This window comes from Perca flavescens, chromosome 9 (genome assembly GCF_004354835.1).
Source record: "Perca flavescens isolate YP-PL-M2 chromosome 9, PFLA_1.0, whole genome shotgun sequence".
Lineage (NCBI taxonomy): Eukaryota > Metazoa > Chordata > Actinopteri > Perciformes > Percidae > Perca > Perca flavescens.
Window position 1 is genome coordinate 18257520 of NC_041339.1, and position 26322 is coordinate 18283841.

General features: G+C 40.5%; 1 protein-coding gene across 1 annotated transcript in view; it reads right to left on the minus strand.

The window, feature by feature from the left end:
• The window catches only part of cacna1ea (calcium channel, voltage-dependent, R type, alpha 1E subunit a), a 59435-nt gene that overhangs the window by 19566 nt on the left and 13547 nt on the right, over positions 1-26322 (minus strand). Inside the window, exons 4-18 of the mRNA XM_028587704.1 lie at positions 12690-12793; positions 11678-11836; positions 10248-10438; positions 7841-7944; positions 6963-7078; positions 6647-6700; positions 4521-4616; positions 4126-4335; positions 3854-3966; positions 3515-3627; positions 2951-3082; positions 2307-2376; positions 1939-2056; positions 1613-1680; positions 1292-1383 (exon numbers count right to left, since the gene is read on the minus strand). Of these exons, the coding sequence (XP_028443505.1) occupies positions 1292-1383; positions 1613-1680; positions 1939-2056; positions 2307-2376; positions 2951-3082; positions 3515-3627; positions 3854-3966; positions 4126-4335; positions 4521-4616; positions 6647-6700; positions 6963-7078; positions 7841-7944; positions 10248-10438; positions 11678-11836; positions 12690-12793 (1740 nt within the window). The remainder of the gene's footprint in view (positions 1-1291; positions 1384-1612; positions 1681-1938; positions 2057-2306; positions 2377-2950; positions 3083-3514; positions 3628-3853; positions 3967-4125; positions 4336-4520; positions 4617-6646; positions 6701-6962; positions 7079-7840; positions 7945-10247; positions 10439-11677; positions 11837-12689; positions 12794-26322) is intronic.

Consider the following 26322-nt stretch of genomic DNA (forward strand, 5'->3'; position numbering starts at 1 on the left):
ATTACTTGTAATACTGTACGTAAAAAGCAGAGATGTGTGTGTGTGTGTGTAATTTCAGTTTTTCTTCCTTTGATCATGCTGACCAGATGCATGCGCTCCCAAAGTTAAATCATTATCAGCCTCCAACATGCTGCATCTCTTTTTTTATTGAGCAAATGCTGTCATGCAAGTTTCTTCGAGGTCAACAGGGGCAGGTACCGCCGGGGTTTCACAGCTGACATCGGAGCTGAGACCAGAGCCCCTTAAAGTTCAGAGTTTCCTCTCTGAATACAAATGCTTGCTCAGACGACCCCATGGTATTCTTGTCTTATCTATGGGCTCTGACAGGAGCCTGACCCTCAACTAGCTAAACCAAAAACTGAGGCACTAATTTACTTTTCTTTCTGCTCTGTTCGAATTTTAATTTCCATTGGGTTAAGTTTTAGTAAAATGGCAAGGCAGAGAAAGAAAGACAGTAAGCAAGAAAGAAGAAGGTACATAATGGCATGTTAATAAAATGTTATCTGGTAAAATCTTCCACATGCCCATGCAACAAACTGCTTGTTTCTCAATACACAGCGTGCATACAGAGCCAGAGGTCCTCACTCTTGTGCATGCACATGCACTTCCACCACCTACGACAACAAGGCACTGTGCAATCAATCCCTGAGAAAAAAACAAAATCTATTCTGCAAGCTGGAAACCTGAGCATTGAGAAAACAAGGTCACATTATCAAATTTTCCACAAGTGAGAACACTTCAACAGATCAAAGCCTGCACACACTTTACTAGCTACAATATCCACTTTGCTAAATCCAGGACTATATTACTGTGATCGACACACCATGTTAATTTGGACACTTAGTAACAATGTGTCCCACCCTGGAGTGGAACCAGTAACCATGGAGACTTCAATTTAGAGCAAATTACAGTGCTGGGAGCAGGCAGAATCTAGAGATGTATCAATAAGTCTCTTGTGGGACAGCATCAAATACTGATTCAACAGGCCCTATGTGACATTTAAGTACACAACTAGAAGCTCTGTATTGATGACCTTCAGCCTCAACCTATAACTGTTCTGCATGACGTGGTTAGTAAGCCAAATCTACTGCACCTAAAGATGGACTCGAAATTTGCTGGAGGCTACAGCAACTCGTGCAAAGTGTTGGCACTGCGGGTCAGTCCTATATAGACAATCCCTGGAGGAAGGAGGAAAGGAGGGAGGGAGGGAGGTAGGGAGGGAGAGGAAGAGAGAGACAGAGGAAGGAGAAGAGGAGGTCAGGCAGGGAGAGTGGCTGCATACAGCACTTACTCTGAAGACATGAAGGACGACAATGGCCCGACCTCCTTCGCCTTCTGGAGAGCATGCTTCTGGTTGAACGCTGCCTCTGCTTCCTCTTCATCCTGATCAAAAGAGGAAAAGAGCAAAAGGCGACTGAACAATTGTAACGTCTGCGAGTTTAAATAATTAAACAGAATCAAAGTGATGAGAGGAGATGAGAGCAGGACTGGACATGGTGGAGTAGCAAGATTATTTAGACTATTTAGTATTAAGTAACTGTAACAAGAATAAAAGCCGATAAGACCAGGCTTGCTCTTTCAATTATATCTTTGTTGTTATTCCCCTTTTTACCTTTGTAAGTTCTTGTGCATTGGCAAGGTTATCCACAGCAATGGCCAAGAAGACATTCAGCAGTGTGTCTGGTCACAGCTGAGTTAAGGACGTGGTCAAAGTGTAACCAGGCAACCCTAACTGACACAACACTGACTCCTTGTTAAGAGACAGATAGTGGTAAACAAATGCCTACTACACTTTTACAAAATTACTGATACAAAATAATAACATATAAGGGTACCATTACTTTAGTAATAACGGTAGTAAGTTGAGGTTACCTACTTAAAGGAAGGCATTAAGTGATGGACAGTACATGACATTGAAATGATGTAAATGAAGGATACAGTTTCCGAACAGTGTTAGCACTATAAAGTAGATAGAGGACCACATGCCAGACTTCACTCCTCCTTGAGAGCGAATACCGTTGTACATCACCTCGTTCCAGTCCTCTCCAGTCAGGATCTGAGAAAACACACACACACACACACACACACACACACACGCACACACACGCACACACACACACACACACACACACACACACACACACACACACACACACACACACACACACACACACACACACACACACACACACAGAATATCATCCACAAAACTATCATGAGCATCACTGTCAAAATTACATTTCCTGTACATTGTGATTGGCTGTGGTAAACTAGAGAGCAATAAATTGTCAGGTTAATTTCCAGACCTGAAAGACGGTCATGATTGCTGCAGGAAATGTGTCAAAGTTTGTCGGGGTGTAGTCTTCAAAGATGAACCTGTGAGCGAGACACACACATATGGTCCTTAAAAAAAGCAATGCTGGATCTAGTTTTTCTTTTATTTATATCAATAAATCAATTCTCCTTCTCTCCGACTGGCTGGCTGATGTTTTTTTTCCCATGTGCTCTGTATTCTTGAGGCCAGTTCATATACAAGGCCAGTCTTTATTGAAGCGACAGCTTGTGGTGAAACAACATTCGACTCAGGGGAAAACCAAGCAACAAAAGCTGTGTGTGTGACAAAGAAAGTCTGAAATCTCGACCAAGCTCACGCAGTCTGTCGGTATAATGAAAACAACAAAAACCATAGGACAATCTATTCTCCACTAAACTGTGTGCATTCAGTAAAGAGGAATCTACTGAACCATTAAGTCTACTTCAGCCTTGTTTTTATGTCTGTGTCTTTACTGGAAATGAGTAACGAGCCGAGTGGGAGAGAAAAAATTATTAGATTTGTCTTTCTGCTACGGTGGTTCCTCAGTTGACTCCATTACTTTATGGACTCATATGGAGCGATGCAAAGAACTATAAGCATCAGTATTTTACTTCATAGGGGACGATTTAGTGTTACCTGCCACCGAAGAGCTGCATGCCAAGGAGTGCAAAGACAACGATGAAGAGAAAGAGGAGGAAGATGAGGGAGATGATGGACTTCATGGAGTTCATCAGAGAGACGACCAGGTTTCTCAGAGACGCCCAATACCTAGACAGTCACAACATATCACGTGCAAAAAGTTTAAATACTTTACTTTTATTTTTTAAAGAAAATTTAAAGGGGAGCTCCATCGATTTCCACTTTTTTGCATGTAACTTACCCTTATATACTGTAAATGTCATGGGCATATGTTAATTTACTGTGAGTCTGTTTTGTTGTTTTTGTTTTTTTTGTCTTGTATTCATGAACTTATTGTTTGATGGACTTGATTGTTGCTGCATACATATATTTAAAAAAAGACTATGTTTCAAGAAATGAAAGAAAAATGAATTCCCCACACAAACAAAACACAAAATATAGAACACTGCATATCACACCAACATGCCAAACTTAGCTTTGAGTCAACAGTGAAATGCTCCATGTAAATATTATGAAACATCTAAACAGATGGCAAAGAGTGAGGAAGGCTGCGGCACTAACTTGGTGATCTTGAAGATCCTTAGCAGACGGAGAGCACGCAGGACACTGATGCCAAAGGAAGTGCCAGGCCTGAAGAAACCCCACAGCACTTCAAAGATGCTGCCAACGATCACCTACAGACATATATATATTCACATGCATCTTTAATAAAAACACACAGGAACAAATGAGTATAAAAGAACACCTATGACCCAGTGACAGAGTGACGTAAAAGAGAGGCAGAGAAAATGCAATAGAGTCAGATACAGAGGAGGAGAGGGCTGACGCTGCATAATTGAAATACACAAGCAGTTGGATTTGGGAAAAACAAATATGCCGAGAGGGAGAGGGAGTACTGACACTGCAGTCAAAGCGGTTGAAGGAGGAGTGGAAGTAGAGACGCGGCCCCAAGCTGTACATCTTCAGAAACATCTCAGTCAGAAACAGAGCGAGGAACAGGAACTCTGCATAGTCTGGAACAACAACAAAAAATAGGTATTTCAATTTCAAAAGTTACAAAGACAATTATATGATAAAGCAACAACTTTCAGAGCCATTTGATTGATTTACAGCGGTGAAGAAAAGGTGTATTAACTGCCTCAAGGTGTTAACTGAAATGAAGTGTGACTTACAGAGGAAGTTGGACAGCCAGATGGGCTGGTTGTGGTGAACAATGGCCACGCACAGCGTGTTGAGAGCCACTAGGCCCAGCACTGTCCAGTAGAAAGTGTGCGTCTTCACCACGCGGCGGATGGAGATGCGCAGGAGACGCTCCTTACGACGAAAATACGCTGTTGGACCTCTCTTGGCACTCCTGATACTTGCTCTGGCCATGGGGATGCCTGAGGGGATTAGCAGGATAGAGAGATATGGTCTAACTAACAGTGCCTGTAAAGCATGTTCCTGTTCTACTGCAAATCTTAAACTGCTTTTCTACGGCTGCACCAGAGGTCAGTGTGCATTACTGGAGTATGCTTTATACACTTTAGGTGCCCATATTCATGAGCCTGTCCAGACTCCGACTCACCCACAGAGGAGATATCACCATATTGTTCCTCCCCTGGTTGCCCTCGATGCACCACATCCATCCCTCTCCTCTTGATGGTGGTGGCTCTCTTTAACACTGCAGACAGAGCAGGGTGAACATAAAAAGTCCCAGAACAAGATGTCCAAACTGTATAACCAATAGGAGGGAACATACTGTGAGGATACTAGTGACACAAAGCCGACTTCTGGGCAACGTGACCACAAAACAGTTTACTTTTTGCACAGTGTGCTGAATTAGTGACAAGATGTTTGAGTTTTTGCTGGCAGTATTTAAATGTGGCCCAAAAAACTGCCTTGTGTGTGACCACCCATGCATCTTTAAGACACTAATAGGTAGAACCAGGCAGCGTGGGAATTTATAATGCAATGGATAGATTATGAAGCAAATGATCAGAAGAAATCACAATGAGGATCATCAGCCTGACAAGCTAATGTCTGTGAAGTTTTAGCTGAGAGGAAAAGTTGAGCTCATTAACATTGCAGTTGAATGAGATACAAATAATCATTTAATGTTTGTGCAATGATCCAAACTAAATGCAAACCTTCTGCTTCTGTTTTACAATCTTCATCATGGCAAACCATGCTCCGCGGCGACTTGGCGGTCCATGCATTTCTCTTATTTGAGCTGCTGCAATACAGTATCAGCGGGCACGCCATTCAGTGCACACATGCCGAGGTGAGTGTGAGGAGTATGTTTTGACCTTTTTGCTGAGTGATGTGTTTATGATTACCTTTCATACTATCCCACCCCCACTCATACCTTCCTGCTTCCTCTGGATTTCTGAATCTACTTGCACTTCAATATTAGCTTAGGGACCTTTTTTAATAAGCTGTTGATCAAACACACACAGATGCCATTTCACGCACACGGGAGTGTTTGCTCAAGGCATGACAACACACAAACACAGACACAGACACAGACACACACACACACACACACACACACACACACACAAGCGTGCTGCTGCCTTTTCAGACCAATGGTTGCTAAGGCAACTGCAGTGCGCCACCTTTCTTTCTAATCATAGCTTCCGCATTCATTTCAATCACAACAGCTGGAGCCACTATGTGTTTTTAGATTTGCATCATGTAGATTTATTTTTATCTTGTCAGAAGGTCTTTGTTCCTCAAGTGACAGAAACATACTTAAACAAGGATTTTGCTGTTCTCCTTTTTCTATGTTAAAGTGTGCGTGCTTTTGATTGGCAGTATGTGTGCGTTGCAAATGAGTTGGTGAAGTTGGTGAGGTAAAGAGCAGAACAGAGGACGGTTCTCACCATAAGCACCACCTGTACTCCACTCTGGGAGGCTCCTGAGAGCTGCCAATCAATCAACATTTAATAAAAGCCCTGCTGGTTTAGCGAGGAGGAAAGGTCAAAGTAGAGTTGAGTGGGTCAGAGCAGGCACTTACAGATAAATGTCTGTGGGGCATCGTGTCTAGTGGCAGGTTTTCCACTATCAGTGCTAAATCTCTCTATGTGACATTGAGAGATGTAATAATGTAAAGTGATCTGTGCAAATGCGCTCAATACAATATGTCCTGAACTGATATACCATACTGTACTGTACTTTCTTTGTTGTTGTTGCAATGTGGTGTCAATTTTCAATTATTTTTTTAATTTTCTAGCGCAGCAGTGAAATTTCAAAAAGACTAAGAGACTACAACCACGCTAGTGGCTCTGTGAGGCTGTAGGATCACCTAAGTCTGTAATTTTCATCCTCTAGGAACCAGGAATGTTTGAACAAAGGTTTGTGGCAATCCATCCAAAAGTGGTGGGCCGACTGACCATCTGACACTGACACTGCTTGCTGCTAGCGTGGCTAAAAATGATCGATCAGATTGAAATTGTAATTTAACTTCACTGGAAAGAGTTTTTATTCCTATATCTGTATTTAAAAAAATACTGTGTCAACCTAGAATAACATACAAATACATAATACAGACTCCAAAAGCATAATATTGAATAGCCTTTATAAAGCATCAGGTGTACATGCCAGCATTAAACTGATTCAGTAGAAGAGAGACAGAATGTAAAGCAATGCGAGGACAGCAGAAAGACAATGCACAAAAGAAACCAAGAAAAACAAACATCTCTGCTAACTTACCATCGAGGGCAGAAGGTCCTGAATTCTTATTCTCCTCTGCGAGCATCACTTCCTCTGGAAAGCAAACAACAACAAACCACAGTCAGAAATGAGCAGCCGATGATGGCTCAGATGGAAAGAGACATACTGACATCTTTTGTAACTATGTCTATATCTCAATTGTGGTGGAACAAACAGCTAAAAGAAAACATCACATAGTCCTACGTTCCACAATTGACAGGTTAGTCCTGAAGCTTAAAGTGAAACATCGATTAAGTTTTTCTCATCAAGAGCCAAATCCAAATCCTCTCTGAGCCGTGGGTCGGACTAAAACCACCTGCTCTGTCGATCCAGGCCCGGTAGCCGTTGAGCTCTCTCTCAATCTGCTGTTGGCGTCTCAGTTTCATGAAGGCCCTGCGGTTTTCCACCCTCTCCCTCTCCTTGGCAAATTCCCTGCAGAACAAAATCAAACCACAGAATTGTTTATTTACTCTTCGAGGGTACAGAGATTTATAGTCCCATAAATTAGTCCTCTTGGAGACAATCACCTGGGGAAAAATATATTGTTGTCTTAAACTAAGCTCTTGTCATTGTTCATTCAAAAGGAGAGGAGTGGAGAGGAAAAGAGGCAAAGGAGTTCTCTTCTCTCTCACTGTGGAGATATTACCAATTAACTTTCTATAATACCAATGAACTTGTATAGAATGAAACAGAACAATTTGGCTTGGCAGTAGGTAGTTTGCCAGCCACACCACCAGTGAAAAAGCAACTTAGTGTGATGTCTGGCTTCAGACAACAAAACCAGCTGACTGTGTAGCTGCAGCCCATTTCAAGGAACCTGTGGCCACCTAACAAAAGATTCAGTCTATCTCGACAGAGACAAAAACTAATGGTGCATTTGAGTGTGGCCCCTTGTCAGTTCAGTTAATCCCTTTGTCAGCTGTGGGACATAAGGCCACAATGAGATCCCTGAGCACTTTGCAGCAGTTTTCCGGTGGGAGTTTTCTCAAGCCTCTCCACCATCTCCAAGCAGTCCACATCAATGCATAAAGTCAACAAATGTACATGCATCACACAATAGGTTAAACAAAGGATTTCTTAGACACAAATAGGCAGCCCCTTAACTGGGACAAAGCCCCATAAATCTCCATCACAAAAGGCTGACACCTTGATGAGTTTAAAATTAACCTGCAGTGAACTTCAATGTTAACCTACCCAGAAAGGACTCCCAGCACCAGGTTCAGGACAAAGAAAGAGCCGATAATGATGAGAGGGATGAAGTAGAGCCAGTTCCAGTTGGGGCCCAAGGCATCATCGGTCTGAAACATCAACATAAATTCTAAATTCAGTAAAATCATATCAGGCTGGAGCAAACTTGTGGTTTGGGTGGCTGCTGAAGGTGCAAGTCAGAATGCAGGCAGGGCATTGGACAGAGACATCATGTGTGTTGAGCCACTCTGGCCTCCCAGTAAGAGTGTGGAGGAGAGTGAAGTACAGGTACTCTGCACGGGAGAAGCTACTGTATGAAGCCAATATAGAAACAGAGTATTGCATCTCTACTTTAGTCAGTGAGTCTGTATGGTCAGCAGTCACTCTGCAGCAGCACTGAAGCAGCATGTCACCCCCCCCAACCCCCCCTTCATTTTTCATCAGCAAAGCACATTCAGCTTCACTTTAGACTACATAACACCATCACTCTGGCAAATCATCTGACTTCATCCATCTCAATAAAAACTAAAAGAGCAGGCCGAAAATTATACTCCGGCACAGCAGTTTGCAAGTGTATGCATATGATTGTTGCTTTCCTGAGAGAATTTCATGCTCAGGAGTTTTTGATAAATTCAGTGTTTTTGGCCTTGGGGAAATGTTGCAGCTATTATTTTTTATTCTAATAAATCTTCAGAGCACTTTGGACTTCGAGTAGTGCGTTTCCTTGTTGGTTTGAAATCAAAAATTGAGCCTGAAACAGTCAAAAAATATCTAGTGTAAAAGCTTTTTACATACAAATTTCCTTCAAATCTGAGGCAATACCAGATACAAAATTTTTTACAGTAAAGGCTCAAACGTTTACAAAATGGTCCAGGGTCGTCTAAAATAATGCAAACTAAATTGAGAGACCAGTTGATCAGATAGCAGCACTGCACGAGGCATAATTTAACCATTCAAAACGGTGACTTTGCAAATTTCCAGCACCAGGCCTTTATGAGCAGAATGAGATATATGTATTTTTTTTGGGATGTGAAATATGCTACTCTAGTACAAGGGCAGGATTTCGTATAGCGTCCCTATCTGGACAGGATCTAATTCAGCTGCAACCAGAGGTGGACATAATTGGACTTGATTTGTTGGATGGTCAAGCAGGCAACAGATATATCAAATTAGCAAATGGTGCCACTGCCTGCCTTTCTGTCTACATAATGTGTGTGTGTGTGTGTGTGTGTGTGTGTGTGTGTGTGTGTGTGTGTGTGTGTGTGTGTGTGACACAGATGCTCATGAAGCACGTTGCAGCACCTCATCCTTGTCTGACAGTTAACTCTATAGCAAAACAATAGCATTGTTATGAGTTAATGTACTCATTACGAACATGATGCAGTATTCTTCTGGTTTGTTTGTAATAAATGTAGGGGAATTCATAACATGACTCTAACTTTTGCTACTGGACTAAGAGTCTCTGAGCATAAAAACATTCAGTTTCCATTCTAAGAGATTCAGTGCCATATTTTATAACTAGTAGGTGGGCAGTCTAATCTCAATTCAGCCCTTGCAGCATGTTGCAGAAGGTTATACATACAGTACAGGCCAAAAGTTTGGACACACCTTCTCATTCAATGCGTTTTCTTTATTTTCATGACTATTTACATTGTAGATTCTCACTGAAGGCATCAAAACTATGAATGAACACATATGGAATTATGTACTTAACAAAAAAGTGTGAAATAACTGAAAACATGTCTTATATTTTAGATTCCTCAAAGTAGCCACACTTTGCTTTTTTTGATAACTCTGCAAACCCTTGGTGTTCGCTCAATGAGCTTCATGAGGTAGTCACCTGAAATGGGTTTCACTTCACAGGTGTGCTTTGTCAGGGTTAATTAGTGGAATTTTTTCCCTTATTAATAAAAAAGCAAAGGGTGGCTACTTTGAGGAATCTAAAATATAAGACATGTTTTCAGTTATTTCACACTTGTTTGTTAAGTACACAATTCCATATGTGTTCATTCATAGTTTTGATGCTTTCAGTGAAAATCTCATGTCATGAAATAGGCATTAAAATAAAAGGAATTGCATTGAATGAGAAGGTGTGTCCAAACTTTTGGCCTGTACTGTAGATGGAATAAAAATGGCAAGTTGAGAGCAAAACAGGAATCAACTGAGCAGTTTCCACACTAAAATCACAAGCCAGTAACCCCTGTCCCCATGTTTCCATCCACAGGCAGACCGTGAGAGAGAGGAGGATGCAGGGGTTGCAGACCTCCACTCATCTACCATCAGAGGGCTGGAGCCAAAGCTGCTTGGTGCTTTCGGGTTAATGGAGTCGACAAAACACTGCTGCACTTCAATAATTTGCAGCCATCCAGAGAAATATTATGAGTGGCACATTTGTGTGTGTGAGCTGTCTTACATTGTAGAGTACAGTGGTCCATCCCTCCATGGTGATGCACTGGAAGACAGTGAGAACAGCAAACAGGATGTTGTCAAACTGAGTGATGCCGTCATTAGGGCCAATCCAAGTATCGTTGCAAGTGTATTTGGCAGGACACTGACGCACGCCACACGGGACCTCGTACTCAGAGGAGTCCACTGTCTCGTTTTCTGAACAGAAAGGTGCATAAAAAGAGAGAGAGAGAGGAGGGGGGAAGAAAAAAAGAAAAGCAGAAATATGTTATGTGTCTTACATAAGACCAAAGTTAAACTTTGCCTGTTCAATGAATGACTGGAAAATTATCATGCATTGAATTAGAGTCAAACTGAATGAAAGACGCCTCTCTATAAAACAGTGGAGCAGCATACTGAACAGTAACGTGACCATTCAGAGACAGAAAATACTCCCTTCAGTGCGTCTGCATTATCTATCTGTCCATTAGGCTTCTTTGTCACGGGAACAGCTTGGAGGTTAATGACAGCTGTGAATGTACAATGAGCTATTGCAGCTCACCAAATTGTTGGTTTTAATTAGAAGAACAACACCAGTTTTGGTTTGATCAAGCCTGCAGGTGCAGCCTGGCGTGCCATTGTGTGTATGAATTTGTGATTATGACAATGGAGCTACTACCTAAAGAAATACGTACACGACTCACAGCCACACACATACATTATCTACACACTCAATAACAACAGCAACAGAATGAGCTCAGTCCTGACTCTTTGCTTTTACGTCCCATGACGCAGTTTGTTGTCAAAAATAGTTCTAAAATTAGTCTTTTATCCGTGTGCATTAATAAATTATCCACAACCATTTCAGGCCCTTTCTACAAACTGCTCTCTGTTGTTTCAGCCATGCCATCAGTGTGTGGCAGAGGTGTTGAGACAATTTCCTGTTGTATAATGCAATTCAAATCAGATCTAGCCTCAAGATGAACCAGAATTACCAGCTTGCGGTTGTATGCCTCCGCCAACCAGTCAAGATGCAGTTTACATCCCTGTCTGGCCAGACACGTACAGTATAATGTGTAGTGAAGACTTCGAAAGAATGTAAGTAGTATGAATCATTGCATGTGTATATGTGCCTGTAAATGTGTGTATATCTGAACTTAAACACTGAATTAGTACAAATAACTTATGGATTTACCAGTTACTTATGTGGACTAAAATCCTAACACACTTCTATATTTCAATCTCTTTGACTTCCTGTCTGTGTAAAATACTGGATGGAAATATCTGTACATGTGTGTGGTTATGTACTATACGTAGGGCACAAACTTAACTGCTCCATTGTACACATCCTGTACAGCTATACATCTGCATATGTAAGAATCACTTTGCATACACTGTCTGTGATTTTCAGCATATACCTGTGTGCTATACAGAGATATACAATGAACGTGTCTGTACCCAGTATTCCAGGCTGTGGCGTGCAGGTGTAGTGCAGTTTGCCGCTGTAAAACTCCAGGCCGATGATGGCGAACATGAGGATGGCAAAAAAGAGCAGCAGGCCGATCTGCAGCAGAGGAACCATGGCCTTCATTATAGACTTCAGGACAATCTGGAGACCTGGAAGTAGATCACACAGTGAGTTAAAGTGAAAAGGCACTTCTTACAGTACAAATTTGTGAAACGTGTGTAATAAAATGTAATGTTTCAACCTCACTTCACAATGATTGAAAAAAATAACATCTTCAAGTAGAGTTGAAGCGATAAGTTGATTAATTGATCACCAGAAACTATTTTGTTAATCAATTAATCATTCAAGTAATTTCAGAAAAATGTCAAAGATTGACTGGTTCCAGCTTCTCACATGTGAATATTTGCTTGTTGTCTGATGATTGTATATGATGACTGAATATCTTTGGATATGAATGTTGGTCAGAAAAACAACCATTTTGAAGATGTTAGCTTGGGCTATGAGAAATTGTGATTTTTCTTTCACTTTTTTCTGACATTTTACAAACCAAATTAATGAAAAAATAATCATTAATCATCATGTGCAGCCCTATCTCTACGGTTAGGCCAATACCTCATGCTGATATTGGCCTGGAATTTAATAGAGGAAATCACTGATTCATTAATTAATTCAACCTTTATTTTAACACGGTATTCTGATGACAGTTGTAATTGGACCAAACTACAAATTATCACAGTGTATCTAGCTATGCACACAGTTTAGTTTTTATTTTATTTGGAACTGCTTAAATAGTCCCTGTTGGGAGTGTGCACTGTGGTGAAACAGGGACACTGTTTCTGAAAAATAGATTTAGAATCACATTTTTTTTAAATATATTTTTCAAGTTTGTGTGAGGGCCACATAGAGGTTAAAACTTCTTCTTAATGGCTAGATACCGCTTGGGGAGCGAGAGAATATTTTTACTACTTTAGCAAAAAAAAGATATTGATATGTGGTACTCACTGGGGATGCCTGAGACCAGTTTGAGGGGTCGGAGCACTCGCACCGCCCTCAGGGTCCTCAGGTCCACTGAGATGTTCATATGTGCCCCTGCTGCAGCAAGGATCCTACAGAGGTAAACACAGACAGAACCACAGTCACTGAGCAGAATTGTCACTGTCTTGCAGATGCTCATGAACGCTACAACTTTATGCTTTATAATATGTTGCAGAGCGATGTCAAAAATCGGGCTTTCTCACACACACACACACACACACACACGAACACACACACACACACACAAACACAGTAAGGACACAGTGTTGGAGGACGGCTGCAGTGCTCAGATATGGAGTGTGAGGACGTAAGGGTCTCCAGCACGCAGAGAGAAAACAGAGAAACCAACAGGGAGGCTTTTGGGGGCTTTCGGCTGTTTCGCTGTGTGTGGGAGGATGGCTGTGACAACTGCTATTTAGGATGAGAACAAAGAAAGCAGCTTAGAAGGCAGGACACCCTCAGGCTGGAGAGACATGAAGCTTGCACATGCACACACGTCGCGAACACATCGACCTCGTATCTGCTACACAAAGCCTGAGTCCTACAAAAGTTCCATTTTTACTTTGTCTTGTTTTGTCTCCACTATTCCCCCGCCCTCTAAATACACCTCTGTGGCCTTCAGCCCTCAGACTGATGAGGCACCTCATTAGTCTGCCCTCCTGCTTTCCTTTTCTCTCTCTCCTCTCTCTACCGTCATATCTTACCCTTCATCCCTAAATCTCTTTTCTCTCATCTCCCTCTTCCTCCACCTATTTTTTTTATAACCTTCCTCCCAATTATACTTGCACCTCTGACTCTGTTCATCCATTTTCCACTGACCTGAGCACATATGTATACCCCTTTAACACCTACTGAGAGAAACACAGAGATGGATGGAGAAATGAGGTACAAACAAAAGAAAAATAGCGAAAAGGGTGTTGAGGTTTTTGCCAAGATTCTGAAGAGGATCATAAGATTTACCCTCTCCTAACTCAAAAACTTTATTTATACTGTACATGAATGCACATTGTTCTTCTGGCCAGTTAAAAAACAATGACAGCTAAATAACTGTACTTACACTTCACTTTAATCATAAAGATAGGACTAAAATGAAAGCAACAACATATAAAAGAAGACTTTCTAAGGTGGATAGGTCTATTATGTAAAATGATTGCAGTTATGTAAACACATGATTTATGTGCAGTACAATGTTAAAGAACCATCTTATGTCCAGTACTGTCATTTGCTATAAGCTAGGATACTTGATAATCACACAGGTAGAAAAACAGTGACATAGACCCATTTACATTCCAGTGATACAGTGGTGAGAATTAGTCCTGTCTGTGTTAGGAGACACAGAGCGTCATCTGATTTAATTAACACAAGAAAGAAAGAAAGAAAGAGAGAGAGAGAGAGAGAGAGAGAGAGAGAGAGAGAGAGAGAGAGAGAGAGAGAGAGAGAGAGAGAGAGAATGAGGTGTGAGAAAGCTAGCTCACCATCATCCACACAAATATATAGAAATAGAATTATCCTCATGAGTTTCAAACCTCTTTGGATTTTCTCCCCTTTCCCACCCCAGTCCCAACTCTTTTCTCCTTTCCTCCTTTTACTTCAATCACTTACTCTGCTGCCTCCCGCCACCTCTGTCATTTCATCCCCCACTTCCTCCATCTCTCAATCTTTCTTCAGACCATTAGTCAGTCCTGGCTGCTCTTTAGTTGTTATGGAGACAAAGGGATGGAGGTCTAAAAATGGCTTCCTCATTTAGTCCGCTGTAATTCAGTGGATGTCCTGGGCCCCGTTTTCTAAAAACTACCGTTTGCAGAAGTAATGTTTTGCTCTTAACATCCAATTGAACTCATTCTTTTTTTGCAGACAGAACTCATGTAAAGTTTTTTTTTTTGTCAGCTGTATATTGTCATGCTAGCAAATAACAAAGATACATTACAGCTAGAAAGATCATGTTTGCTGCTGGTTCTCAGTCTGTGCTTTTTTTGTCTCTGTGTATAAACGTCACTATCACCGTCACGCTAAGAGAACAGTGGCAGCTGCTGCTAAAGCCTGCAAATACACACTGAAAATAAATTGTTTCGATTGGCTAGATGTAAAGATATTCTCTTTATGTGTAGATGTATATTGAAATATGCACAGACAGAAAAGCTCTAATGTCAATTTATCTGTGTTATTTACTGATATTTTTTATTTAAAGAAGGCTTTGATGTGTATGAAATTCCAGTTGGACAAAATGTTGCATAAACTTTCCCAAAATTACAGTGAAGCACATGTGAATGTGCACATCTGTTAAGAGCTGTCCATGGTGCTGAAGAGAATGAGGAATTACAGTAAACTGGAATGTTTAACTATCTGTAAGCCCCCTTTTATTGTAGAAAAAGCTTAAATTAAACCAGCAGCATTTTATAATACATCAAACTGTACAACGTTGCATTGCTTTGTTCAATTGTAACCTAAGTTACAGTAGGAGCTGCCAGCTTTTTGAATTTTTCTGTCCTTTCTCTTCAGGTGTACCATGTCTGGTCTGATTGCCAATGTACAACATAAGAGGCCTCTCTGGTCTCTTCCCTTCTCCTCTTTCAGTTGGTTCTTAGATTTGGGTCTCTCACAGACAAAATAAATAAAAGTGTTTATCTGCTACCTCCTGACTGATTTATTATTAACCTGTTGGTTAAACAAGCCTCTTTTGGTCAGGAGGAACAGGACATTCTCCACCAAAGAAGAGGAATACCATTTACATACACAGTCCAGGCAGAAATGAGAAATATTTCATGAATTTATTTGAATATATTGCCAAAATATCCAGTAACCTTCCCACTTCCTTCTATCATAGTGCTTTACAATCATCATCAAGACAGCTATGCCTCACACTGCTGCCGTCTGGACATTGGCACCCTCTGTATGACCGAGATGGGGAAGGTGAAGGTTGGCCACAAAAACTGGCAGATGTAAATCAGCCAAGGGAAGCACAACACATGGCTGATTTGGAAGTATATTTCCTCCCTGTATTTTTCCATTCTCCCCAGTGAAGGACAATTGATTTATTTACTTGTTGTTGGTATAAGCTTAGGTCTATTTTATGATTAAAATTAAATCTCTTACAGTACGTGATGTTAAACATTTGATTTATAAGGAAACCCCAATGGTCATGATTACAGTATAGACTATAAATAAATGAAGAAATATATGTATATATATAAATAAATGTACCTTTCTTTTTTGGGGGGCATTTTAGGCCTTTATTTGTATAGGACAGCTTAGACATGAAAGGGGAGAGAGAAGGGGAATGACATGCAGCAAAGGGAGGAGTAAGCCTCTATATATGGGCGCCCGCTCTACCAGGTGAGCTAACCAGGCGCCCTACCTGTAGCTTTCTATTGGTGCAGTCAATTGGTGCATCGCTACAGTTCCCACAACTCTCCCAATTTCTCTATTTTCTTCTCTCTCCCAACTAAACTACATTGTAAAGAAACCTTTGAGTTACAGTTGGGGCATGATGGGGATGAGAGGGTCTTGGATTGGCCATCACTTTATGGACACCCTAAATGATCCCAGAGACAACACACATCTGAGAGGTGCCTGGTGCATCTACAAGTTAATCAAGTAATTTTTAGTCACCGGGAGCTGTTGCACAGAAACACTTCTTCATTCACCCTGCACATATCTACAGGCGTTATGTGAGATACACAGTGTAGTGAACTGGGCTGATGCCCTGGTCAGAGTTGTCAGCCATGATAAGTGAGTAACAATGACATACCCTGCAGAACTGACAGCTTGCTGCGGCGTGACAAATCTGTTGTGACAACCGTCATGCCATGATAGTGATAACGTTGTGACTTATGCTCCATGTCACTGTCGAGCTGCTAACTAATATGATGTGAACGCACCTGACTACTGTAGAGATATAAATTCCACAGCATGTGTTACAGTATGTACACCTCTGGTTCTCAGCTCAGGGGTTCCAGGATAATTTAGGTGTATCACAATATGATGTTGATACTATTAGAAATATGTCTACTTTTTTATTGTTCTCTAATCTAAACCTTTTATATTATTTTATGACACTATATAGGCTTATCAGCCTCTCCCGACGAAAGACAAAATAACTTCTGAATTGCTTAACACTGTGAAAATACAGTTTACAGTGGGGTGAGAGAGTAGTGGTTCATTTTTAGTGCTTACTAGCCAAATAAAAAGTGAATAGCATAGGTAGTATACAGAGTACAGTACTGACATACTTGTAAATGATATGGACAAAAGCATAATCACATGTAGTGCAAGGGGACAAAAAAATAGTACATATCAGCCGAACCTAGAGCACATCATCACTGTTGGCTGAAAACCCAAAATAAATCGAGCTACCCCAGTAAGACAGCATGGGCACTTATACACTTGTGCGTTTCCTGCAATGACATGTCAAAATGTCTGCTGTGAAAAAGGTCTATTATGGTGATTTCTATGCCTTAGGGTCAGTTTGAGGACTTCTGTACAAGCTACTTGGTGATACCCAATAGTGGTGATACTGATTTGATCTTGGGAAGTTGATGTCTGGAATAAAAAAGCAATATACACTCACCTAAAGGATTATTAGGAACACCATACTAATACTGTGTTTGATCCTATCAATATGGGCCAACATTTCTAAAGAATGCTTCCAGCACCTTGTTGAGTCAATGGCACAAAGAATTAAGGCAGTTCTGAAGGCGAAAGGGATCCCCCACACCATTACACCACTACCACCACCAGCCTGCCCAGTGGTAACAAGGCATGACGGATCCATGTTCTCATTCTGTTTACGCCAAATTCTGACTCTACCATCTGAATGTCTCAACAGAAATCGAGACTAGGCAACATTTTTCCATTCTTCAACTGTCCAATTTTGGTGAGCTTGTGCAAATTGTTGCCTCATTTTCCTATTTTTAGTGGAGATGAGTGGTACCTGGTGGGGTCTTCTGCTGGTGTAGCCCATCGGCCTCAAGGTTGTGCATGTTGTGGCTTTGCAAATGCTTTGCTGCATACCTCGGTTGTAACGAGTGGTTATTTGAGTCAAAGTTGATCTTCTATCAGCTGGAATCACTCGGCCCATTCTCCTCTGACCTCTAGCATCAACAAGGCATTTTCGCCCCCCAAGACTGCAGCATACTGGATGTTTTTCCTTTTTCAGACCATTCTATGTAAACCCTAGAAATGGTTGTGTGTGAAAATCCCAGTAACTGAGCAGATTGCGAAATACTCAGACCAGCCAGTCTGGCACCAACAACCCTGCCACGCTCAAAGTTGCTTAGATCACCTTTCTTTCCCATTCTGACATTCAGTTTGGAGTTCAGGAGATTGTCCAGACCTGGACAGCACCCCTAAATGCATTGAAGCAGTTGCCATGTGATTGGTTGATTAGATAATTTCTTTAACGTGAAATTTAACAGGTGTTCCTAATAATCCTTTAGGTGAGTGTAAGTATAATACATATAAGTATATAGTCATGAATGTTTCAGTGTGTACAATCCAGCAGCATGACCTGCAGTAGATTGCATCAGGAGGAAATAATCCAGTAGCAGTATGGAGAGACACACAACATGAGCTGGATAAAAACAGTTGGATATTAACTATTACTGTGCAACTCAACAATGGTAATTGCACAGACGAAACAATAACTAAAGATAAAAGTAAACTTTCATGCAGAGGGCCCGCGCCCGTCATTTTGTTTTTTAGGGGGATCATGGTGTAGTACTGTGAAAGATTGACAGCGAGTTTCGCAGCAATGGATGATACCGTTTTTCTTTCTCTGTCCATCCACCCTGTTGATGGTTTTAACAATATTGTTTTGTATTTAAATGTTTTGTTACACAGTGATTTGTTGGCTTATTGTTGATACTGTTGGCTGTGTTGCTGATATCTTCTAAAGCTTTTCTGATCATAAATCCTGGAATGGAAAATCTGCTCGTCACAAGCTCCCACAAAAGGCTTAGTTGTTGCATTCACATGTGATAGTTTAGTGAAAGAGATCTGAATAAGAAGTTATTCTGCAGTTTATAAATTTTTTTAGAACATTTTAGCCGCAGGGCCACAATCGTTTCTGAACGAGAAAAAGAAAACTTGACAACTGTGTGTGTTTGTCCATAGTACAATATTGTACTGAGGTGAACATTAAATACTGTCAATGCAGATTTTGAGTTTTGTGGAGTTGATTTAACAACATTTCAGTTTTAAGCATTGATAAGGTTTGTTTAGGGCAACTGATGTTTCTTGCCACACAGTGAGTTGTCAACATTTCCTCCAAAGTTTAGCAGCTACACTTCTGTACACACATTCTATACACAATCTGACCTCTCATACATTCCCCACATTCTGAAGACCTGTGAATCTGCAAGCCGATGAATTCATATAACTGCTCTTGTGGCCCACAGTACAGTGGGTGGTGTGTGTACAGCGGATTGTCTTGACAGATTAAGGAATTGTGTGGAGCAACTCCTACAGTGATGCTCTGGTTGGTCTAGTTAATATAAGCCTCTCTGCCTCCCACAGTGTGCTTTCTCATTTTTAACTCCCCCCTCAGCCTTTTTTACTTTCTCTCTCTGAAACACACACACACACACACACACACACACACACACTGAACCCTCTACATTCAAAATATTAAAGTTGTTATGCAAGATCAAATGTTACTGCTCCATATATCGACAGCCTGAGATACTGGCTTGGCTTTATGTGAATCAGTTTCAGTATCAGCCTGCATATTGGTTTATGTGTCAGTTAGGTAAATGTTTGCTTTTGGGGCATTATGAATAATTGATTTCGCTAAATGATTTATTAGCCATCTGTTGGAAGAGAGAGAGGGAGGGAGAGAGAGATAAAGACGAGTGAGTGAGAAATATTAATTCAGTACAGTACAGAGATGAGTTGTAGGCACACCAACTCTTTCTAGGTCTCAAAAGTTCACATACAGCATGCAAAACCAAATGTTGCATAATATTATAATCAAACTGCCTCCATACAGTACGTTTATATTAATAAACTCTATCACAGTCAAGGCATGAACACAGCTGAATTACAAAGATTAAAACATTAATCACATTATAAAATAAATAAATAAATGTTTAATGAGAGGAAGCTTATAAACCACATCAGGCAGTGGTGGAAGAAGTATCCAGATGTTCCACAAAAAAGTAGCACTAAGAATAATGTAAGAATATTTAATTACAAGTAAAAGTCCTGTATTCAAAGTGTTACTTCTCTATCAACAAAATGTATAGTAATCATTGTACAGCAGAATTGCTCTAGACAGTGTTATATTATTGTTTATTATACAGTATTACAGTTTTTTTCGATTGATAAACGACATTACCAACAGTCACCTGAGCTAAAAAGTTCACATCATTCCAAGCAACACAACTCTTCACACACGTGTCTCTAAACAGGCTCAGTGCAGCCAAACACTATGAACAATCCTCACTGAGATAACACACACACTGTCACACAGAACACACTGCGAGTAAAAACACTAGCATCAAACACCAGTACAGAAAATACTAACTTATCATCTTTACAGTTTGTATAATTTAAGTGACTTTACACTAATCAATATTTTCTATAAGAAAAGAGTGAAAGTTTTGAGGTAAACAAGAATGAATGAAAATCCTCAGTTTGCTTACCTACAGTAAATAGATATACAGTATACTGTATATATTTTTATTTTGTCTGTCGTAATTTACGTAATCACTGGGAATGTTAAAAACTAAAGGTACGTAATAGTCCAGAAGTTTTACAAGTTTTTTATCAACAAATTGGATTTCTTCTCTTGCCATGGACCTGCATCATCTATAAATACAAATTGATTGATTGATTTTGTTTTTCCACTTAAATATAAAAATATGAAACAGTACTCTGTGTCATACGTTAAAAAATACATAACTAGTCAGGGATGACACAATAAAGCCAATAGACTTATTTCCATTGTGGTCCCTAATGAATGTGGTGTTCCCATTGCTTTCACCTCTGTTACTTTGTAAAAAAACAGTAAGTGCGCAGTTTTACTATAGTAAAGGAAGTGTTTTTCACATTTTCACAACTGTATATGTAACCTTGGACATATTGGTATCTTTGCTCTTTTACCTGTTCACTATTTCTCTCAAACGGTACAATGTATAACTGTTTCATTCTTATTTGGTGTTTCTTTATTTCCAAAAAAAGGCTTTATGAGCTTTCCCTATATACTGTATATACAGTATGTGTTCACTAACAAGTCTAAAACAAGAAACCATTGCAATCAGCAGTGTCTGAAATGCACCGGGCTGAAATCCGTACTGTTTTGCATGTGTGGTTAACAATTTTGACAGCAGTGTGTTAGCATTTGAATAAAGTGCTGTAAATCTACAGTGTTGTGCAGGTTGTGGTTAAAGTCATGGGATAAGTCTGTAGAGTTTTGAAAACTGTGTTCACGCAATGAAAAATTAACTGCAGTTTGGTCCACTTGAACTGCTGCTGTGCAGTCTGTGGTTAGAGTTTTGCACGTTACTCCAGTTGTGCCCACTGTTGTCTAGCAATCGAAAAAAAAAAACCTGTATTGGATTATTGTTAATAATTATTGTTACATCACTGTATTGTGTAAGCAGCATTTAATGTCATTTCAATTACTTCTTTTAGTTTTATACTGTTGAGTCGTTTAATGCGTAACAATTAATCATATTTTATAAATAGTGGAGCAACTCTTATGATCATCTCTTGTATGTGACGGCTCTCTGTAGAGCAACTCGGAACAACAGCTATCAGATAAATGCAGAGTATTCCTCTCTGAAATGTAGAAGAGATTTGGTGTATTTTTAGGTTTGTGAGATTTGTGAGACACTAGTCTGAAAGAACATCCAGATCTATCACATGTATGTACAGTATATTCTTACATGTACAGCAATAAAGGTGAATGCATTTAGGCTTGGAGCTCTGTTTGGTATCTTGTGGACAACGAAAGCCAAATGCAACACACTGCTTGTTGGCAATGATACAACTCTGACAGCAACACTGCTCAAGAAGCTGCTTGAGCGCTGACTCTGTTGTGACAAAACATGGTGTGCTCAGAAAACCCTGTGCTTCATTTAATGCCTCTCACATACTATATTATTATCTTTATGCACATTTCAAAAAGATGTACATGATGGATGCACTTATATTGCTTTAAACATGAGACCGAAGGATGATGACTGATTGCATACAGTACATAATTTAGTTGATGCTAATCTATAAATTGATTGACAGGGAGATCCTCTGATGGTGTAATTTCCACCCCAGTCAGACTCCTGCAGAGCTGAAACGTGGATTTTCTATAGGTCAGGGACTCTAAAAGTCAGGTTTGGGGCTTGATTTAATATCTGTGTAGGTGCCAGTTCAACCAAATATAGAAGTGTAAGACTGAGGCTAAAGTGAGAGTGGTTGTTTCACTAAATTGTGTAGTGATCTTGTACTGCACTAGTCCAAATTAAAACCCCACAATAGATTATTTCTTGTCTTTAATTTTACTTCACTTTCTGCCACTGATGATTCAGCACACTGGACCACTGGTGCACTGAACATTGGGGATAATATTTCAAACTACCTACAGTCTCTTGATTTCTCTTGGGTACACCTCACATCCCTCCCCTCTGGACACTCATCCATTCAATCTAGCTGCTTGTCAGAAGCACTCGCTCAAATAATTCTTAACATCCTTGGCCTGTAGCCAGGTAAAGAGAGGAGACATGTTGGTTAGTTGGTATCATAAAAGTCCAAAAACAATTCTTCCACATTAGTTCTGCTTTAGACTCCCATATGCACTGTGTAAAAAAATAACTCAGCTTTAGCAGAGAAACTGTGGCTGTAACAGAGCACATACTTTCCTCTTGCCAACAACACTGATGGTTGATTCTGACACCTCTAAGAAGACATCTGATGCTTGTTAAAATAAAAACTGACTTCCATATAGATACTGCATCCCCCAGTGTTTTAATCCAGCACCAGAAACACGTCATTATTTTAACTGAAAAACCAGATGAACAAAAATGTATTACAGAGTCAGCAATTAGGTTCAATCATGGGCCATTTTCCCCCCAGCACTGTTAATTGGCATATGGAAGAGCACAGCTGTCTTGTGAGTGGTTATAAAGGATCCCATTAATTGATATATAATTGAACAATAAAAACAAAAAAATACTAAAAGGTTTTAGAGAATTAATGAATTAGTCCATTGGTTTCTGGTGAAAGTTGATTTGCATTGCATTATTTTGAAGGATTTACCAGTAACTTCCTTGAGTCTCCTCTTGTTGCCTGGCAACTGCTGCTGTATTTCCTAAAAAGTCACACTGCTGTTTTAAAGGTTTGATGTCTGGAGACTATAACTTTAGTTTGAGAGGTCAAAATTGGCCCACAGGCTGCTTATTGCATACCACAGTTTCATGGCATAACTCTGAAATCATTCATCATGTAATATAAGGTGTAAAGAATCCAGTGCAGAGTGTGCATGTTTATTTATTTCAGGTTTATTTGTCAGAGACAATGCACACTAATAATACATTAAAAAAAAGGTGCCAGAATTAGCCTGGAGGCTATTTTACATCCGCTGTCCCTGGACTGGTGGACTAGAGGTCACTCTAAAATCAGCCTGTCTCACTGTGAAGTGAACAGGGTCTTTACAACTTTACAACCGTGTAGATTACTGCCTGCCTGATGCTGCCTCTATATCTGTCTGTCTGTCTGTCTGAAACATGTAATTTCATTCTAAATGCCGTCAGAGGAGATTCAAGAGTTACGTAAGTTGTATTTTGGGTTAGTGCTTTTAACAGAGTTGTTCAGGAACAAATGCCAGAATGAACCCACAAATAGGTTGTCTGCCTGAAATTCAATTTATAAAGACAAATTACCAGTTCGTAATTGTGAAATGTTCTTGTAAATTTCAGCTTAACTATTTTCCGTTTTGTAACTTTCACTAGGAAGTGAACAAATTTAATTTGACGTGACTTCCAGTTAACAGGACCGCTTTCATCTCAGTGTAGCACCTCGTCTGAACAGATACTAGACTAGACTGCATAAAGGCCCTTGACATAGTCTTTGTTTCACGGCCCACTTAGCCTCTTTATAATGGCTAGAAACATGGAGAGAGAGAGAGAGATAGAGAGAGACAGATAGATAGATAGATAGATAGATAGATAGATAGATAGAGAGAGAGAGAGAGAGAGAGAGAGAGAAAGCTTGGTAGACTGTCAATTACATCGACACCACCATTATTATTATTATTCACTCACTCAATTCAGTATCACAACTAAAACACCACTTTTACTCTGAGGATGTCATTTGAATGTCACTAGCTACTCACTCTTTCTTAATCACGTACATATTCATTTTTCATTTTGTTTGATTTGTGAAACAAAGGTTTGTTGAAAAGTGAAAGAAAAGTGTTGCCAGCGCTCTGCCTGTTCCTTCTTCTGTCACATACACACACATGCACGCACGCACACACACACACACACACACACACACACAAAAATCAGGTGTATTAAGCACATTCCCCCATCTGACTATAAGAGAAGACAAATCTATCTTGGTCTGGTCTAATTGGAGAGACATTGAATAGAGGAGCAGTAGGACTGGAGCCATTGACATCCTAACCTGGGGCGGGGTCCTCCATCACCACGGTAACAGCTCAGGGGGACATATCCACCCCATGTTGTGTCTGAACTCATCAATCGATCAGACAACAGATGGAAAATAAGATTGGAGAGGACAGGTCTGTATCTGTATGCGTGTGTGTGTGTGTGTGTGTGTGTGTGTGTGTGTGTGTGTGTGTGTGTGTGTGTGTGTGTGTGTGTGTGTGTGTGTGTGTGTGTGTGTGTGTCTGTGTGCGTGCGTGCGTGCGTGCGTGCGTGCGTGCATGCGTGTGTGCGTGTCAGTTTGAGATAGCCAGTTCTACCAGGTGTATGACTGCCAAACAGACAGACGGTGTCATTGGCTAAAATACATGCAGTAGTGGCACATTTGGTTCATACACACAAATAAGCACACACACATCCCACACGCACGCACGCATGCACGCACGCACAGGTGATGACACACACATCAGACAGATTGTGGTTTCAGCTTTCAGTGAGTCAGGTACAGTGACACTGTGTTCATGCAACTTTGGCTACACTGGAAGAACTTACCTGGAGGAATGAAAAGTAAAGTAAAGGAGGCAAAATAATGAACAGGGCAGGAGAAGGGGTGAGACTGAAGAGAGGATTAAGACAAAAATTAAAATATAAATGCATACGCATAGGCTAAGTTCTCATAATATTCCTGCTTTTGTCTCGCTGGCTGATACTATGGTGCTGTGATAGATGTGAAGCTCTCCCTTCTGGCTAGCAGTGGTAATAGAGTAGAAACAGTCCAGTTTTGACACCCAGTGAGGAATAAACACTGATAGCTGCAGCGTTTATCTGTTAACACACAGCAAAGAGGACGCCGCCTCTCTCTGTAAATTAACACTGGAGGTGTAAAAGGTCGGACACGCTCCACCTTTCTTATGATATCTATCACACGTGCACCATAATTGAATGTACACAACTAAAAAAAAGAAACTGAGATTGATTCCAACAGATTAAAGAAGGCATACAGATTCCAACAGATTAAAGAAGGCATATTACTGTAACATCCAAGACTCCTCCTCTCCTCTCTTCGTGTTGCCTTGCCTGATCAATGCTGTTTCTCATTTTCTCTTTTGATCTAGAATAAAAAAAATGTATTCAGTTGACAGCTTCAATAAGCTTAAATTTCCAAAGTAAAGAGAAAAAAGGCTGAACCATCTTTACTGATCAGCAATGTCTGTGCTCCTAAAACCATGCTGTGATAAATGGAGAAAAGAAAAGTCTCCTAATCTTTACTCCTATCAACTCCCTCTGAGCTAACTCCTCTAGTCTCTCCCATCCCCCTCGGAGGGTCTGGCACATAGTGGTGACAAAATCCCTTGGTGGGCGTCGCCCCCTGCCAATTGTTGCCAGTCTAATGGAAGGCTTGCCAGCGAATGAGACTGCCAAGGTGCCAATTAGTATGTACGATTACGCATAGAGGCATACTCCTCATTTCCTCCAGCTCTATCTCTTCTCTCATCTCTATTCTTTACTTTGTTTCTCTCCTGTTGTGTTTTACTGGTTAAAACCTAATCTGGTCTCTGACTTCCGCTCACAACTTGCCATTTTAGCAGGAGTAAGAGAAGAAGCATGTGTGAAGGCCTGAGAAAAACCCACAGTCCCTGTCTTCAAATTTCAGAAACAACTGCCCTTTCGCTACAAAATAATAGCCTAGGAAATGGCAAGTGCCATCTGTTTTTTCATACCTCCCTTCCACTCACTCTCTCTCTCTCTCTCTGTGTAATACAGGCCATCTTGAAACACCAAGGCAGCTTGCTGAGGTGACCATGGCCTTCAGCATTGACACGGTTATCAAATGGTTCCATATTTACACATGATTACAGATGTTTAATTAGTCAGGACTATCCACTGTGGAAAGGTTCACACACTCTGCAGTGTGAGCTAACAGTAGTGTTTTCTGCCTCCAAAAGCAACATTTTCTGCAGTACAGTTTAATTAGGATCCCTGCCTGTATGACTCGAGTC